At 56.4% G+C, this 18,250-nt stretch overlaps 1 protein-coding gene across 1 annotated transcript; it reads left to right on the top strand.

Moving 5' to 3' along the window:
* Positions 1-4,267: 4,267 nt before the first annotated feature.
* Positions 4,268-16,960, top strand: WNT10A (Wnt family member 10A). The gene is made up of 4 exons (XM_069466966.1): positions 4,268-4,523; positions 5,585-5,847; positions 13,149-13,528; positions 15,820-16,960. The coding sequence occupies exons 1-4, from the start codon at positions 4,411-4,413 to the stop codon at positions 16,315-16,317; spliced, it is 1,254 nt and encodes a 417-aa protein (XP_069323067.1). The 5' UTR covers positions 4,268-4,410; the 3' UTR covers positions 16,318-16,960.
* Positions 16,961-18,250: the final 1,290 nt, after the last annotated feature.

The following is an 18,250-nucleotide window of genomic DNA, read 5'->3' as shown; positions in this document are numbered from 1 at the left end:
GGCTCCCTCAGGTCAAATGCCTGGGCCTTGGGCAAGTCATGAAGAATTTGGACTCAGAACCTCTTGACCAAAGGAGACTCTGTTTACTTACCAAGGGGTAGAGTGGAGAGTGGAGCTACACTGTGGGCCACACAGAGAGAAATGAAGTTCCCTGAGGGCAGGGAACTTCACCGGTCTGCCTTCCCCAAAGCTCTGTGCTGACCTTTAAAAAACAAACAAAAAAACCCTGCATTTCTCTCAGAGACCACCAGGGGGCACGCAGAGCCCAGCTTCCATATTAACAGGGAGTGACAGGACCTGCAGGACATCTGGGGAACTCAGAGAGTGGTGGGTAGCAGACAGCGTGACTGGAAGGAAGCAAGGAGACCTGTGGATCACTGGGATCAAGTTTCCAGGGTCCCAGACTGTCTGGGACCTCTGGGCTGGCCCAGCAAAGGGTTGGGAGGCCAGCCTCCCAGTTGCTACCACTGTCAGGTCCTGCAGGGGTAAGATGGGATGGGTGATTCTGGATATCTTTCTCCATGATGCCACAGAGGGAAACTGGGGCAGTGGCATGAACTAACACCACCCCAAGCAGGTTAAAAGCAGTCCAGAGGAAGTAGTATGGTACCGTGAAAAAGGCCTTGATTTTAGCCAAGTCAGTTGACCTGTCTGAGCCTCAGTCTTCCTGTCATGAAATAGGGGTGTCTGATCTTAGTACATTGTGAGAGTTCATTTCACTTTTTAAACTGCTAGCCACTTGTGCATGGTCCATCTTCTGTGATCAAGCCCCAAAGGAGACTGGGAACTGCCTTCTATGAAGGATGAGAGCAGGCACCATTGGGACCATTAGCCTGGTCCTCTTTGAGCTCAGAGATGGCCCTGTGTTCTCGTGCTGCTGCCTGGGAAGGGGTTGGAGGCAAAGCTCAGCCCCATCACCATCACCTGCCCCTTGCTCAGCCAGCTGCTCAGCCCCAGGCACAGTCTGAGCCATCAAGGTCCCCTGCGGGCTGGGTAGTGGGCAACATATGGAACTAGGGAGATGGAGGAAAAGAGCACAGAGCCACCCCAGATGTGTGCGTGACCACATCAGGAACAGGAGGAATGCAGGCAGATGGGCGAGGAGGCTGGGTGGAAGGCTAGGATCAGCCTGAGGCCAAGGGCTCAGCAAACATCTCCCTTTCCCTTCAATGACCAAACATATTAGGAGTTTCGGAGACTGAAGCAGCAAGCTATTTTCCTTTACCTTGTTGGGGGGGTGTCCCTGGGGCCTGGACAATGGGACAAAGAGCCCCCTATCAGTCTTGGCTCCCTCCCTCTCTTCTTCACTAAGACAAACTTCAGTTGAGCATCAGGACTGAGCCAGGGCTGGACTGGGTTAGACTAGGGCTGTGAGGGTCCCACCTGTTCCCACCCTGGTGCCTCCCCTGGCCTTCCTTCCCTGCGACCTCCTCCAGAGCTGCCACAGCTGGAACCATTCTCCAAGCTGCCTTTCATCCCCGGTGCTCCCCCACCCCAGTGGCCCCTGTAATTGTGGTCTCAGGCGGCGGCTGCGGGGGCTGGGGCTGGGCTGAGGGCCAGAGCAGGGACAGGGCTGGGGCGGGGACTGGAGGCTGCTGATAGGGGCTTGGCCATGGTTTGGGTCATATGGGGTTGGGGCCCTCTGGGCCTCATCCACATACATGCCAAGGCTCTGCACCTATGTATACCCTCTGCTCCCTGGACTGAGAAGTGCCCCAGACTTGGGCTCTCCTAGGCCCTCATGACATCAGGCCAGAACTACGCCTGAATGCAAGCCTTGGGAATCATTATTTGCCTTCTGGGTTTTTCAAAGAAAAGGTCTTTTCTGTCTCCATTGCACCTCTATGTTTTATGCAAAGTGGAGGTGGGGGAGCCAAGAGACCCTCCCTCTTGAGAGGGAGGCCAAAAGAAAAAATTAGCTCCTCAACCAGGTTAGCAGTGTTCCTCAAAGGTGGGCCCCACCGAAATCACTTGGGTTACTGGTTAGAAATGCAGAACCCTGGGCCTTCTTCCTAGAAAGGCTGATTCAGCTGCGTGGGGCCTGGAATCAGTATTTCCCACAATGACCTCCCCCAGGGAATATGTATGATGCCTCAAGCCTGGGAAATGCTAATGTGAGCACTGGATAGGGAACAAGGAGGTCTATGACTGGATTATGAACCCTTTCTCTGTGTCATGTTGGGCCTGTTCCTAATCCTTTCTGGGCCTCAGTTTCCCCAACAGCCAGTGAGAACAAGACTCTCCAGCCTGCTGCTGCCCTCTCCCATCCTGGGTTCTTGCCTCCTTCCTGTGCTGAGTCTGATCCTACCTTGTCCCCACCCATTCCCTTCCCAAACTCTAGTCCCAAGCTGTCCCTGTCCCTGTAGCATGGTCGGGGAGAGTGGGGAGGGCAGGGGGCAGCTTGGGTCAAATAAGACTCTGGATGACGCAGTCTGCTTCCTGCCCCCGGCTGTTTTCCTGCTGTCCAGCCAGACTGCTCCCCCCAACTGCCCCACCCCCACCCCCAGCAGCCTCAAACCCTTAATTCCTGACAGCTGCGGTGGCTGCCGGCAGAGATGGGGGAAAGGAGGGGGAAGTATGCCGTCAGCCTGCTGTTGTTCAGGCTGCCCCCACCACCTGACAGTCTGGGGACAGGGAAGGCCCCACCCTTCTCCTCCAATTCCCTAGAGATGGGCAATTCCAGGAATGGGCCCCTTTTGTCTCTGAGCCCAGAGGCTCTGTTGGAGTTCTGTCCCTAAGCCAGGAGGGGCTCTCTTCAGAGAGACGGGGCACTGGGGTGGGAGGGATGTGTGTGTATAGAGTGGGAGGTTTGTGCCCATTTTACAGAAGAGGATGCTGAGGCCACAGCAAGAGTAGGATCCACTATCAGGCCCAGGTTACAACCAGAAACAGAAGCCAGAACATTTCTCCTTCTGGCTCTCAGGCCTTTGCCTGGGCCTAGCACATTTGCTCCACATTGAGGAGGGGCCCAGTGTTCAGCTGGGGTCGGGGGACGGGAAGGGATCCCAGAAAGGAGTAGGCCTAAGCCAGGATGCTGTTATTGGGGCACTCATAGGGGACCATGTGCAGATGGGGCCAGCGCAGGGCCAAGACAAGACTCAGAGCATCCTCAGGCACAAGCAAGCAGCACTGGCTGCACTGGGAGCAGGAGAACTGGATTCAATTCCAGCTCTTCCACTAATTTGCTGTGTGATCTTAAGTAAGACATGACCCTCTCTGAGCCTCAGTATTTTCTTGTGAAATAAAAGGGGGCTAAATAAGATGATCTCTTCCAGGATTAAAAGTCTCTCTAATCCCCCCTTCCCAGGGTGTGCCACTCCAGGGTGCTCTGCTACCAAATAAGCATTTACTGGAGGCCTGACTTGACACTTTCGCCTTCATTGGTTCACTGACTAGATTAAGTGGGCTTTATTAACCTCATTTCCCAAAATGACAGAACGTGTCTCAGTGACCAAGAGGCACCTGTTTAAGGTCACACAGCAAAGGAGAGAAAGAGCCAAAGGCCGTCAAACCCCTTTACAGGCCCCCACACCTGCCTCACACACTGCAGGCCTGGGGGGAAGTCCCTCTTCAGGTGAGCAAGGCGAAACAGAGGGGCCAGCCCCTCCCCTGCAGCCTCTGCAGGTGTGTGTGCTGGGGTGGGGGGATGGGGGCGCTCCTCAGCAGCTGCTTCTCCGCCAGGCACACACACCTCATGGTAACATACACCTTCCCCGCACAAACTAGCGCCCCGCAAACACGTATACCCGCGCAAGGACCCCAACACCTCTCCTTCCCCGCCCTTGGCACAGCCGCTCCCACCCCCAGTCCCAAGCGGACGCAGTGGCCTCAGGACGCGTACACGCCTCCACCCCTCAGTCGTGACGTCACGTAGGGTAGAGCCCTGAGACACTAAATGGGGGGGGGGGGAAGGGGAGGCGGCAGAACTCCCCGAGCGGGACAGTCACTCACTCTCCCGGCCGTGGGGCCGGGCACCGACAGCGCCGCGCCCCCGAGCCCGCCTCGCGCGCCCTTGGAAGTGCAGGCTCCCGGCGCTGCGCTGGGGGGGGTCCCCAGCACCCCGGCCTCAAGTCCCCAGCTTGTTGCACCTCCGGGCCCCCCTTATCCTCGAGAGACACCGGGAGTTGTCGAAGGGGGGCCTCGGGAAATTCCCCGGACCCCTGTGCCAGGAGGTGCCCGGTTCGCCCGCTCTTCACCCTCCCCCCACCCCACCCCCCCGAGGGCGGTGCCCGGGGGCGCTGCCCCATGGAGCGGGGAGGCGGGCGCCGTCTACTCCGGGAGCCCTGACCCGAGTTGGAGCCGTGTGTCGCAGCCGCCCCGACCCCCGTTGATCATGCGCCGCCGCCCCTGGCTCGTCAGTCCCATCGGGCTGTGAGCCCCCCACTTCCAGCCGGTCACGGCCCGCGCGCCATGGGCAGCGCCCACCCTCGCCCCTGGCTGCGGCTCCGACCCCGGCCCCAGCCGCGGCCCGAGCTCTGGGCGCTCCTGTTCTTCCTACTGCTGCTGGCTGCTGCCGTGCCCAGGTGAGCCCTCACCTCATGCTCCGCCTCCTGTAGAGCTGGGACCCCCTGGGGGCCAGCCGCAAGGGACTGTGGTGCTCCTGCTGGGGCAAAAGACCCTAGAAAGAGGGAGGGACAGGGTCACAGGAAAGTGCTGGTGCCAAACGAAAGACAGTGAGCACCCTCACAGGAGGGAGTTGGACGGGTGACAGGATATGAGTAGTCCAGGGAGTCAGGGCAGTGCCCAGGAGAGTGATGGCAACTAGGAGGGGAGCTGTATGTGGGGGGAGCAAGTGCCAACCTGGAGCCGTTGCCAAGCTGGGGGAATGCACCCCCACCCCAGGAGTCAGCTCAAGCTGCCTCACTCTACCTTGCAGATCACCTCCTGGCAGGAGCCGGGGTTGGGGGGCTTGAAGGGTGTAGCCCAGGTGGGGTCAGTGAGAAATTGCAGCTGGAAGAGCTGTGTGTATGTGTCTGTGTGTGTCTGTGTCTGTGTCTGTGTGTGTAAGATCAAGTGAGCCCATGATCCCAGTAAGCTGTCAGTAAACAGCAGTTTATATGGGTGCGCATGTGTGACTGTGAGATCTCATGGATCAATGTATGCTAAGATGAACATATGTGTAAATGTGTCTTTGTGTGTGTCTGCAACTATGTCTGATGCAGTGTGCATGTGTCTAAGTGTTCCTGGGTCTGTGTGTCCACCACAATGTGTGCAGATGTGTGTCTGCGTGAATATGACTATCTGAAGCATGCATTTGGGACTGGGCTCCTGGAGGACCTTATGTACATGGGCATCTATGCCTGGGGATGTACTTACGAAATACTATGTGCTCAGGCATAGCGGATGTGTGTGCCTTTGCATGTTTACCTGTGTGTGTGGGTGTGCAGCTGGGTGGGTTGTTTTGGAGTGGATAATAGTAAGGAGGTCAAGGAAAGAAGAATGTTTAGGAGTGTACTGATGGGCCCAACCTTCAGAAGCAGAAGTTGGAACAGAGTGATTATGGCCTTTGGGGCAGAGCGTGTTGTTAGATGAGGCCCTCCTGGCCCCCCAGAACAGTTACCCACCCCACCCCACATGCCTGCAGGTCAGCACCCAACGACATCCTGGGCCTCCGCCTGCCCCCGGAGCCCGTGCTCAACGCCAACACAGTGTGCCTGACATTGCCAGGCCTGAGCCGGCGGCAAATGGAGGTGTGTGTGCGTCACCCTGACGTGGCCGCCTCAGCCATCCAGGGCATCCAGATCGCCATCCACGAGTGCCAACACCAGTTCCGGGACCAGCGCTGGAACTGCTCTAGTCTTGAGACTCGCAATAAGATCCCCTACGAGAGTCCCATCTTCAGCAGAGGTAGCACCCCTCACCCCTGTACCCTGCTCCCCTGCCTGCCCCATCCAGCACCTCCATCCCAGAATCCATTCTCAGCCATCCCTAACCCACTCCCTCAAGCTGGCAGCACCCCCTCCTATATGCCTATCTGCAGCCATGCTGCTCTCCTGCCTCTTTCTGATCTCAGAAAGGCCACAGGGGCATACGAATGGGGCAGATGTGGCTCCAGGCTGGGCTGTGTGGGCCGAGGGCGGCAGATGCCATGCCTGAGAACTGGACTCCTGAGTCATGCTGGTCCATCACTGACACCACATGTCTCAGGGCCAGGAAATAGCCATATCTGTCACCTCCTTCTATTTACTCTCTACTTAGTAAACTGCATTTAGGATGGAGAGCCTGTGAGAAAGAACCCAGAATCAGCACCAGGAGGGTTTGGGGGCTTTCTGCCAAATGGTACAGGTGGGAAAGCCTGGGCAGGTGAAATGTCTGTACTTCTGCAGAAGCTCTTCCTGGTGGGGTACACCACCAGCCTGTGTGTCATCCTCTGCTGCCCCCGAAAACACCGATCTCTGAATCAGAGGCACTGGGCGTGTGTGCCTGTGTGCAGGTGTGCGGTTGTGCGCGGCTCCTGCCCAGCAGGCCTGACAGCCCTGTCAACCCCTCTTCCCCTCACAGCTCAGAGAAGCCACAGCCCACTCCCTGTCCTCCCTCCCCAACTTCTGGGTGACCCAGGCCCACCTTGATAATCCCTAGAGTGGCTTGGGTTGAAGAGGGCAGGAGGTTTTGTCACTCACTTCTGCTCACATCCACCTCCTGGCCTGGTTGGTATCTTAGGCCTTGACTCAGGTCTTCTGGGAAAGATGGGGGCTCTGCCTCTTGGATGGCCCTAGCTGGGTATCTATCTGTCCTCCTTTCAGCTGCTTGAGTGGGACGGTGACCTCATGGCCCTGGGTCTTTGGGACTTGTCCAATTCTCAGTTGACAGTTGAGGCGGAGGGGTACCCATATCCTGTAGCCTTGGGTCCTGAGGCTTCTGGAGGAGTCAGGCTCCAATGTACCCCAACTTCGGAAAGAACTCAGAAAGCCAGAGCCTTTCCCTTTTCACCAGGACCCCGGTTGCATCCCGTGGGCCCCCAAGTCAGGGGCCACTTCAGCCTCCCGCAGCCCAGCCACAGGCCGCCCGCCCCGCCCCCGCGCGCTCCTTCCTCCCTCCCCCGCGCGCCCGGGGCGCTGTTTCTACCCGGGCCGAGCCCAGCCCGACGCGTGTGGCGGCATGCAGCCGCGAACTAATCCCCGCGGGCCGCGGCAGACGGCTCCTGGCCCCAGCCGCGCGGCTCTCGGAGAGGGCGCCCCCCACCCTGCCCCGCGCTCCCGCCCCGCTCTCCCCGCTGCAGCCCGCGCCCCTCAAGCCGTCTAGGAGAGGCTGCCGGGGCCCCGGCCGCCCGCCTGCCCAGCTCGGACCAAGCGCCCCTCCCTGTCCCGCCGCCCGCGCGCGCTGACACGAAGTGACAGGCCTCTGCATCATTCATGCCCCGGCGGGCCGGGCCGGGGCTCACCGCCGCTGCGCGCCCGCTCCCACCCTCGGGTTTCTAGGTCACCCGCGCTCCCCGCAGCCCCATTTCCCTCTGAGGCCCTCGGGTCCCCGAGAGGACTCAGCAGCCCTTGCTTCAGTTTCCGCTCACTGGGGACTTGGGTAGTCGCTGAGGTTTTCACCCTTGCCGCTTGGGGTTAGGCAAGGCAAGTCAGGCTGTTTATCCCTCTCCTCTGGCGTCCCCTGTGGTCCTTTTCCTTTTGGACTGAGTGAACCCAGGCGTCCCGATTAGCGCGCCAGGTCAGACCCGTGCGGCCTGCTGAAGGACCTGGGGTCTTTGAAACTTGGGGGCGAGATCAGAGCGGTGCAACCGCGCGGGGTTGGCTGGGCGCCAGGCGCTCTCGGGTTCACCTGCAGTTTAATAAGCGGGAGGTGAGCTGGGGGGACGAGTGGGGGGAGAGGTTAGGGATGGAGGGGCGAGACTTGCCGGGGCTAGCCAGGGCGGGGAGGCACCCTGCGCGGGGAGGTTTGGGACAGCAGCTCCTGGGCTCTGGCAGCGGCCTGGGCTCCTTCCCTGGGCATTGGAACACACGCCTACTTCTGTGGCTTTGGCTCCCCTCAACCCCAACACCTCACACCTCATTTCTACCTCTCCTCCTCAGAAGGGACTCTAGGCTTCTGGAAAGAAATCTGCCATTCCCCTTCTCTGGCTACCACTACACCCCTCCCCCACTCCTACATCCCAGTTCACCTTCCTCCAGCGTCATTTTCTGGTCAGTCTTAGCCTATCTCCTGGAGACCTAGCTAAATCTGAATCCCATGAGGCTACTCTTGGTGGCAGGCAGCCACTGGTCTAGTTCCTTCCAGGAGGAGTCTCCCTTCTTTTCAAACTATGGATTGTCCATTGTGGGGGCAGGTGACCTCTGTTTCCCTCAAGTGGACTATCAGGATGCTGACCTCTTTTCTGACCCAGGTTACCAATGGGGATCTCTTAAACATGTATGCCATGTTTAAATTTCAGAGACTACTGGGGGTGGGGGAGGTGGTCTTCCTTAGTGCTGTTACTGTCATCTAATTGTCCTGACACCTTCCCCGAGATGGGTTGGGCTGGAGGGATGCGGTTCTGATAAAGGAGGTGGGAGAACAGCACTTGAGCACCTGGAGTGGACAAACCCTGGAAGGTGAGGTAGATAACGGGGCTTTACCTAGCCAAGGAGAGAGGTGCTGGGGTGGGAGCAGGGATAGGGGCCTCCAGAGGGCTAGAGAGGGTCAGAAGAAGCTGTGGGAGGGCCCCAAGCCCATGCTAGCTGCTTCACCTAGCCCAGAGGCAGCAATGACCTAAGTGCCAACAGCACTGCTATCCCCAGCTTTTTGTACTGAGAACCCAGATGGTTGGTGCCTGGGTTAGGTGCTGGGCAGAACATCTGTTAGAGGGGAGCTCTTCACTATGAGGAACAGAGAACCTCTCCTTCTCTCTAAGGTTGTGGGGACAGGAGGGAAATTTGAGGACGGGGCTACAGGGGGCTGGGCTCAGAGCAGTGAAAGAGGGATGAGAGGTCAGGGAGAGGCTTGATGGAGGGGAGTGCAGTAGATTCACAAAGCAGGTCCAAGGAGCTCCCACATGGTTTGGTACTGCCTCCCTAAGGCCCAGACCCATTGGGAATGGATGGAAAAAGAGGGTGTGAGGCCCTGCAGCCTGCAGCTGGGCTCCCAGCCCCGGGGAAGTCAGCAGTCTGAGTGTCCAGGATCTGCTCTCCAAGGCCCTGGCTCATTCTTCTCACCTACCTTTTGCATTCACCTTCGGGGCTTGGGGTGGTGATCAGATGGGGAAAATGAGGCACAGGCACTCATATCCCAGGATCACCTAAGGTCCTATTATTTTAATGACATCCAATAATTTAGCCAGCATGTATTAAGCACCTGCTGTGTGTTGGTCACAGTTCTATAGCACTTCATCTATGCTTTAGGATCCTCAAACAGTACCCTTTCACTAGGTCCTATTCTTATCCTTATTTTAGAAATGAAGCTAAGAGAGGTTGGGTACTTTGCCATTAGTCACACAGCTTAAAACTGAGCCCTAGAGCCAGGACTCAAATTCAGGCCAGCTGACTTTAGAGCCTGCACCCAATCCCCTGCTTTACTCTCTAAAGCTGCAAGACCGACACGAACTCCCACCGTGTGCCCAGAGAGGTGAGCTGGTGCAATGGGGGATTTCTCCAAAAAACGATACTGCTGTGCATACACACACATAAACACACAAACACCTACCCCTGTTTTTGCAAATGTGTGGCTCTCCATTCAGTGTCACACCTAAGTGTTCCCACATGTGCACTAGTCTCTCTCCATTCAGGGCACGAGCATGCACAGATTATGTGCGTGGAGGGAATGGAGACCAGACCTCTCCCCTTCCCTCCCTCTTTGACTTGAATGGGCAGGGCTCAAGCTTCTCTAACCCCTCCTAGTTCCCACTGGCTCCCAAATCCTCTCTCCTCCACACTCCCCTGCCCTCCAAACCTCCTCCTCCAGCCCCTTCCTGGCCGTTTGGCTGAGGCCTGTAGCAGCAGCTGACTCCACTTAGATGCTGGCAGTCCCTGTCCTAGATCAAAGGCAGGGCGGCTAATTGTGCGTCTTAACGACCCCCCCCTTCTGCTCCAGGCAGCCCAGCTGGCCATGGCCCCACCCCTCTCCCCCTCCAGCTGGCCAGATGGCACAGTGCCTGCGTCTGCCCCAGACAGTCGGGGCCAGGACCGAAACTGGGGCCCTGAACGGGAACTGGGGGCAGACCCAGTGGGCTGGACTTCTCTGAGGCCTGGATGCTTGGAGCAGAGAGTGGCCACACAGGCCCTGCCTGGTCACCTCTACATGTGGCTGTGACAGCTGTCAGAGGCCATGGGGTGGTGTAGGGGAATATGTCCTTAGCTGCATGGGGTAGCAGTGTTCTCCGCAGGCTGTGGGCTACATTTCTCCAGATTCCTCCAGACCTACCCTTGAATGTGGCAGAGCCTGGAAGATGGATGGTGGCTGGCCCTGCACAACCTCTCTGAACCAGACTCTTGTTCCTTCCTAGTGCCATGTGTGGACAAGGCCATAGGAACTAGAGATTGGGCTACCTGTGTTTCTTTCTCAGCAGTAGGACTCCCTTGAGCCAAATGTCCTTCAGCAGAAAGTTGCCAGGCCTGGGAGCTGGAAGAGCGGGGTCTGGGTCCAGCTTCATAATCCCTGTGACCTTGGGCTTTCCCGTTTTGCATAATGCATGTGTGTTTGGTGGTGGTTCCAGTGGTGTGTGTGTTGGGAGAGGGGTGATTTCTGAGGCCAGGGCTGCTTCTGGTGGTCTGGGTATTGTCATGGCTGCAGATTCCCCCAGCAGTAAGAGAAGTGCTTAGAGTTCCACAGATAAAAGGAAAGGGATAAAGGTAGGGTGTACTTTCCAGGGACTTAGGTCCACCCTCATGCCCCTTAGGCCCCACTTCCCCAGAGCAGTTTCTACTCCTCTGCAGCTCCTGCCAATTCCCAGCATCCTCAGTGACGGCTCCAGCTCAATCCCTGTCCTCTCCTGTCTGTTCATAGCTGGGTTCCTTATGGAAAAAGGTACTGAGATACCATGAGCTGGAAAGGAAAGATAGAGAGGAAGAGTCTGCTGTCATGGGCCTCTGGTGGCCCAGGTGATCTATGCTAGAATGGGTCACAAGCTTCTGAGCTCTGTCTCTGATCAGGGTGAAATAAAAAACAATGGCTTGAAACACAGCAGGAGTGAGTGAAGTCAGACAGCAGGAAGAACATAATAATAGCTAATGTTCATGTAGTACTTACTATGAGTAAGGCACTATTCTAAGCACTTTAAATTTACTAACTTGGTCAGGCACAGTGGCTCGTGCCTCTAATCCTAGCACTTTGGGATGTGGTGGGGGGGAGGTTTGCTTGAGGCCAGGAGTTAGTGACCAACCTGGGCAACACAGCAAGACCCTGTCTCTACAGAAAAAAAAAAAAAAAAAAGAAAAAAGAAAAAGAAAAGAAAGAAAGAAAGAAAAAGAAAAAAGAAAAATTAGCCAAGAGTGGTGGCACATGTCTGTAGTCCCAACTACTGGGGAGGCTGAGGCAGGAGGATCATGTGAGCCTAGGAGTCTGAGGTTGCAGTGAGCTATGGCCCAGGCAACAGAGTGAGACCCTGTCTCGAAAACAATTTTTACTAACATACTTAATTCTTGGAACAATGAGGCAGAGGTAGATAACCACCTTGTTTTACAGATGAGGAAACTGAGGCCAGGGAGGTTTAGTTACTTGGCCAAGGTCACATAGCTATTAACATTTAGTAAGTGGAAGAGCCAAAATTTGAACCTAGGCAATCTGGCTTCAATGATACAGTTCTTAACTGCTAAACAGCTTGTCTTTTTTTTTTTTTTTTTTTTTTTTGGCTTGGGCAGGGAGGGGAGGACAGGGCTCTGTGATGCTGGGAGGGGTGGTGTTAAGGATTAGGGCTAGGGCCTCTGTCCAGTCCTGGTTGGCTCTCTGGGGTCTGTGAGGCCTCTGAGAACATGTCTTCCCAGTCTTTGATGGTGAAAGGACACAGAGTTTTTGTTTCCTCTGAATTTCTAAACTCCTCCAAAGCCATCAGCCTCCTGGCCAGGTTCTGGGCTTCTCCCACAGGGGCCCATGGCACACGTGGATTTTCTTCCCTGTGTGGGGGCTATTCTTGCTCCCAGCTTCTTTCATTGCCTGTCCTGTCTCTGGTGTCCAAAGGCTGGTCAGAGACTTGTACCAGAATTTGCTTCTAACTGGTCCGTTCTCAGACAGAATAAGCAAGGTCCAAGGTCCAAACTGGACCCTCCCCTGCAAGTAGGGTTCCCCCTATCACAGATCCAGGTCATTACCAGAAGACCAGCTCGAGCACCAGGCAGGAAGGCAGTGTGGACAAGTCAGCGGCCAGGCCAGCTCAGCCATGGCCCTGAGAGTGGCTTGGTTAGGGAGAGTCTTCGTGCCTCCTGGGCACCTAGTGGAAGGTGTTTGCCTTAGTTTGCCCTTGCCTTTCAATGTCCAACACTTCTGCATGCTGGACCTGGGGTACGACCCTGGACTTACTTCTAACATCCCTCAAACAACCCCTTTAGCTGGTCTACACAGACCACAGGCATGGTGGCTGGGCGGTGTCCATTTTTGAGTGGTTTTCAGGGATGTCCTGTGGACAAGGAAGGGGGAACTCTGCAGATTCATTTTTCTGGCCATTGGGGTTGGGGTTCTGTGCTGGGCCTAAAGTGGGCACACACCAGACGCACAATCTTGGGGCAGGGTGCATTAGGAGCCAACAGTCTCCTCTTCCTTCCTCTTCTGTTCATTGACATCACCTGAGTTCTAGAATTCCATCACTGACAATTTATTCTTTGGATTAAATTTTGCCATCTTTCTGCAGGCTTATTTTAAAGTTGCAGATATCACTGTGAGAGGTAATCGATGAAGTCCCTGATCTTACAAAGAATGTGTTTACCAGGTACTTTCTGCCCTACAGGAGAGATATAAACACAAATTCTGAGCTTGCTAAAGGTGTCGCTAATGAAAAGGAGAGGAGTGCAACAGGAATAGGGCTATCAGAGAGACCTGCCTCCCCAGACCCTGTGTGCAGAACACCAGCTTCTGGCGTGATTTCTGCCCTTCTTTGACTCTGTGCCCTTGTACCAGATCGTCCCTCACACTGGGCCTTAGTTTCTCCCTGGTATGATAAGAAGGTTGGGCAGGGTGGGCAGGGAAATGGTATGTCGGGCCTCCTCCGGAGTCTGTGTTTTCTGGGTTTCTGACCGCAGGTTTCCGAGAGAGCGCTTTCGCCTACGCCATCGCGGCAGCCGGCGTGGTGCACGCGGTGTCCAATGCGTGCGCCCTGGGCAAACTGCAGGCCTGTGGGTGCGATGCCTCCAGGCGCGGAGATGAGGAGGCCTTCCGTCGGAAGCTGCACCGCCTGCAACTGGACGCGCTGCAGCGCGGTAAAGGCCTGAGCCACGGGGTCCCAGAACACCCAGCCCTGCCCCCAGCCAGCCCCGGCCTGCAGGACTCCTGGGAGTGGGGCGGCTGCAGCCCCGACGTGGGCTTCGGGGAGCGCTTCTCTAAAGACTTTCTAGACTCCCGGGAGCCTCACAAAGACATCCACGCGCGCATGAGGCTGCACAACAACCGAGTTGGGAGGCAGGTAAGAGCCCCGCCCTCTGAGCTGCTCAAAATCCCTCTGTCTAGGGCACGCCCTCCCCCAGGCCTACCTCTCTTCTGGGGACTGTTCCCCCACCTCTGCAGCTTTCTTACTGCCCCTCCTAATTCAGTCAACAAACATTCATGAATACCTACTGTGTGCCAGGCACTGGGGTAGGCCTGGGGAAGGGATGAAACAGTCCTTGCATCCCCGGATGAGCACACTCCCTGCCAAGCAACTTGTTCCTCTCAATTCCTCTGGCATGAGGGTGATCACAGAGAAGGTGGCAGTCAGCACCTCAGTACCGTAGGCCTGGTGCTGCCACCTGTCTCCTCTCTAGTGCGAGAAGGTTGAACTAGATCACCCATTCCCAACTCTAATGTTCGGTGACTGGGTGATCTCTCCCAGCCTTTCTGTGCAGTCTAGAATGAGGGATCCCTGCAGTAAGGGGGCTAAGTGAGGTTCCTAGGGGCCACTGTGGACATGGTTACCCTTGCCTTCTTTCTCTCCTTCCCTCAAGTGCTTATACTACCTCAAAGGTCATTCATTAAAAATAAGTTAAGTAAATTAACAGGAGAAGAAGAAAGGAAAGTAATATAATAGCCTGCATTTATCGAGTGCTTACTATGTATTAGGTACTGTCCTGAGCAGTTTCCTACATATTAGCCCATTTAATCCTTACAACTACCTATGAGGTGGGCACTATTATTAACTTTATGTTCAGATATGGAAACTGAGGCACAGATTGACCAAGAAGCTTGCCCAAGGTGATACAATTAGTGAGAAAGTGGTAGAGGCAGGATTCATCCTTGGGTAGTTGAGCTCTGAGCCTGTACTCTTTTGTTTCACAGTGTCAGTCTCCTCTTTGATGCTAACCCTTATGGTAGCTCAGCACCCTTCTTTCCTGCGCATCCATCCTCATCCCTTCTCTTGACCCTGCCCAGCCTGCTCAGGCCTTGTTCCTGGCTTCCTCTCACTCTGGTTGGCACTTTCTCCATCTCACTCCCCTTTCTCTTGGCCTCTTAGCCCGTGCCTGTTTCATTGTCTTCCTTCACAAAGTCTCTAAGCTGATTCAGCAATTCCCATCTTGATTTAGAGGTGGGGTAAACTGAGGCACACTCACCCTCAGGTCATGTCCAGCTCCCACCCAGCCTACCCTGTCCAAGCAGCTCTGTTCCCAAGCTTTGCTCCCATCCCAGCCCATACCAACTGTGCCTCCTCCTCCTCCTTCTCCTCCTCATTAAACTGGCTAATTAATGGCTGCTGCCTGTGGGAAGCAGATGTTCTGGAGCTGTTGGCCTGGGGAGGCTTGGGCTGGTTCCCACGTGGTGCTGACACCACAGGCTGCACATATAAGCTGCAGACCTGGAGGGGCAGTGTCCCTCTCTTAGGGTCCTACTGCCTAGGTTTAAGGGCCCTGGATCTTGCTCTCCCTGTCCGAGGGTGTGTTTTTTGCAGTGGAGTGAGGGAAAGGAGGATGTGGCCAACTTCTTCTGGGGTCTCTGGTGAGGATAATGCCAAGGGGTTCTTTGGGAGGAGCAAGTTTCAGGCTGGGCAAGAGGTGGGTAGCTGTGTTCCCATAACCACCTCCCTTGGAGGCCTGGGAACTCTCCCCACTTTCACTGGGCTGAGAGAGCCTGGATCTCTCTGGGTCCCATTCTGTATTCAGGTAGAGCTTTGGCTCCTGGTGGTGCTCACTTCCTAGGAGGAACCCTGGCATTCAGCATAGGGCAGAATTAAGCACCAGCCAGCATTATGAAGGGGCAGTCCCTTCAGCTCCTGTCCCCTCTCTTTTGACTCCCTACAAAGGCTGGCAGGGCCAGAGGGTGGGGGGTGTGTAGAAAGGGGCTTTCTCAGACTCTCTGCAAATCCCGCTCACAGCCTGGAATGAGGCCAGAGGCTTTGGGGCTGGGATGTGGTGGGCCAGCACCCACCTGCTCCTGGGCCCTACCCCAGTGATAGAAGGATAGGGAATTTCCCTGATGATCTGGGATCCCCCCTCAGGAAGCAAGAACTCCAGCCCCAAGGGCCCCCTGCAGCTGCTGGAAAGGCAGGCAGGAGAGGAGGAGAGCCAGAGGAGGGAATTCCCCCAGGGCCTGGCCCGGTGGGAGGCTGGTGGGAGAGGCAGAAGGGCAGGCAGAGGAGTTCTCCTGACTGTCCGGCTCTGGGTCCCCTGCTTCGCGATGGGAGTGGGTTCCAAAAGCCTCTGAGATTCTCACAGGCCAGGCTCAGCCTCGGGAGAAGGGCAGCTGGCTGGCCCCAGGCGTCACCCCTCACGGTGCCTCCCTCCGCAGGCGGTGATGGAGAACATGCGGCGGAAGTGCAAATGCCACGGCACGTCAGGGAGCTGCCAGCTCAAGACGTGCTGGCAGGTGACGCCCGAGTTCCGCGCCGTGGGGGCGCTGCTGCGCAGCCGCTTCCAGCGCGCCACGCTCATCCGGCCGCACAACCGCAACGGAGGCCAGCTGGAGCCCGGCCCCGCGGGGGCACCCTCGCCCGCCCCGGGCGCTCCGGGGCCGCGCCGCCGGGCCAGCCCCGCGGACCTGGTCTACTTCGAGAAGTCGCCCGACTTCTGCGAGCGCGAGCCGCGCCTGGACTCGGCAGGCACCGTAGGCCGCCTATGCAACAAGAGCAGCTCGGGCCCGGATGGCTGCGGCAGCATGTGCTGTGGCCGCGGCCACAACATCCTGCGCCAGACGCGCAGCGAACGCTGCCACTGCCGCTTCCACTGGTGCTGCTTCGTGGTCTGCGAGGAGTGCCGCATCACCGAGTGGGTCAGCGTCTGCAAGTGAGCGGCTCGGGGTCCCCTGGGCCCTGAGCAAGGTTCCTTCCTTGAGCCTGGCCCTCTGCGGCTGGAAATCTTGGCCAGGCAGCATCACCTTGGCTCCTGGGAGAGGAAGTTGGACCACAGGATCTTATAGGACCCTCCTGGCTCTGAGGGTCTGCAATCACAGAACAGTCCAGGCCTTTCTGAACCCCACCCCTCACCTCTGTGGACTCTAGGACTTATTGGCCTCCCCCATCCCTGCCCCAAGCGCAGACACTCAGTTGGGCTGGGGATTGCCCCACACCCTGGGACAAGTGTCAGCCAGGCAGCCCCTTAGCTTGTTTCCTTCATCCTTTCCCCCTTCCCCTGGAGTGGGGAGGGGAATGAATGGAAGCTGATGGGCAGGGGGAAGAGAATTAAAGGAAAAAATGGACGTAATTGAGCTGAAGTGATTCTATAAAGGCCCTGGACATCCTCCCACTGGCCTCTACCTTATCATGTCCCCCATCATTCATTTAACAAATATTTATTTTGCACTCTTTGTGGCACTCTGGGAGGATAAGAGGCACTGGAGATACAGATGTGCATAAGAGAGACACAACGCTTGCCCTCTTGGAGATTACATTCTTGCTGTGGGGGGATGGACAATAAACAAGTAAATGCACAAACAAGGTCCTTTCAGATACAGACAATGCTCTGTGCTATGAAGAAAATAAAGTAGGCTGCTGGGTGGACAGTGATTTGTGGGGAGCAGGGCCCCTCAGATGAAACCACTGATCAGGGAAGGCCTTTGAGTTGTGGTACTCATGGTGAGACCTGCACCATGGGAAGGAGAGCCATGCAGATTGAGGGTAAGAGCTTTCCAGGCAGAAGCCATGTGAATGCAAAAGCTCTGCGGTGAGAAAGATCTCTGCCAGTTGGAGGAACAGCAAAGAGGCCGTTGTGATTGGAGTGAAGAAATCAAGGGGCAGATCAGCAGGAGAGGAGCCCAGAAGGAGGGCAAATGTCACATCACATGTCTTTTTAGGCCAAGGTAAGGGGTTGGGGATTTTTTTACAAGAAAAGGGAACTTTCAGAGAGTCATAAGCAAGGGTGTGTCATGGTCTGATTCCCACATGGATTGCTGTATGGGGAACTGGCTGAAGGGGGAGACAAAATGACAGCTGAAAGGCCACTGAGGAGGCTACAACCATCTTCCAAACCAGAGATGGGGCCTGGACTGGATGAAGGCAGTGGGGATGTCAAGAACGGGCTGGATCTGGAGCCCTTGGTACCAGAGCACTAACCGCCCACCTTGTGGCTGAGCCCTCTGCCACAAGCCAGGACGAGTGGCCATGCCCAGCAGCAACCGTCGGCAGAGACAGGAGGCACTCTGAGAGGAGTAATCCTGGGCAAGACCCAGCTCAACCCAGCCCAGCGCCCCAGGGAGCAGGTGGGGCCAGGAGGTGCGGCTGGGAAGAGGGTGGCGGGGGAGGGCCCGGAGACTCACTGTCTGGATTCTGGTCTCTCTGAGTGCAGGCAGGAGAGGCAGGGTATATAAGTAAGTCTGGGGGCGGGGGAGAGACATCCTTCCTAGGCCTCTTGTGCCCCCAGATCCCCATATCAGGGTGCCCCTTAGCAGGTGAATAGTCCCTCCCCACTCTCATGTCCTCACAAGGACATTGCTGAGCTGGCAGTTTGGGTTCAATATCGTATTCTCCTTGGCCCTCAGATGTGATGTTTTTCTGGAACAGACCCTCAAGGAGAAGGGTGGTGGAGAGGGACATGGGGTCAGGGTGTCAGGGAAAGAACACTTCGCCTACTTCCTCCAGGCCTCCTGCTGCTCCCACCTAGGGATCCTGCTGGCTCTCTCAGTTTATGGCCAAATGACACCCCTCTTGATGAACCAGACAAGGACAAAGACTTGTTCCTTTCCTCAGTTGCTGGCCTGCGCACCATCCCCTCATATTTCCCTACCC

Source organism: Eulemur rufifrons, chromosome 1 (assembly GCF_041146395.1).
Source record: "Eulemur rufifrons isolate Redbay chromosome 1, OSU_ERuf_1, whole genome shotgun sequence".
Lineage (NCBI taxonomy): Eukaryota > Metazoa > Chordata > Mammalia > Primates > Lemuridae > Eulemur > Eulemur rufifrons.
This window is presented reverse-complemented; position numbering and strand designations above follow the sequence as displayed.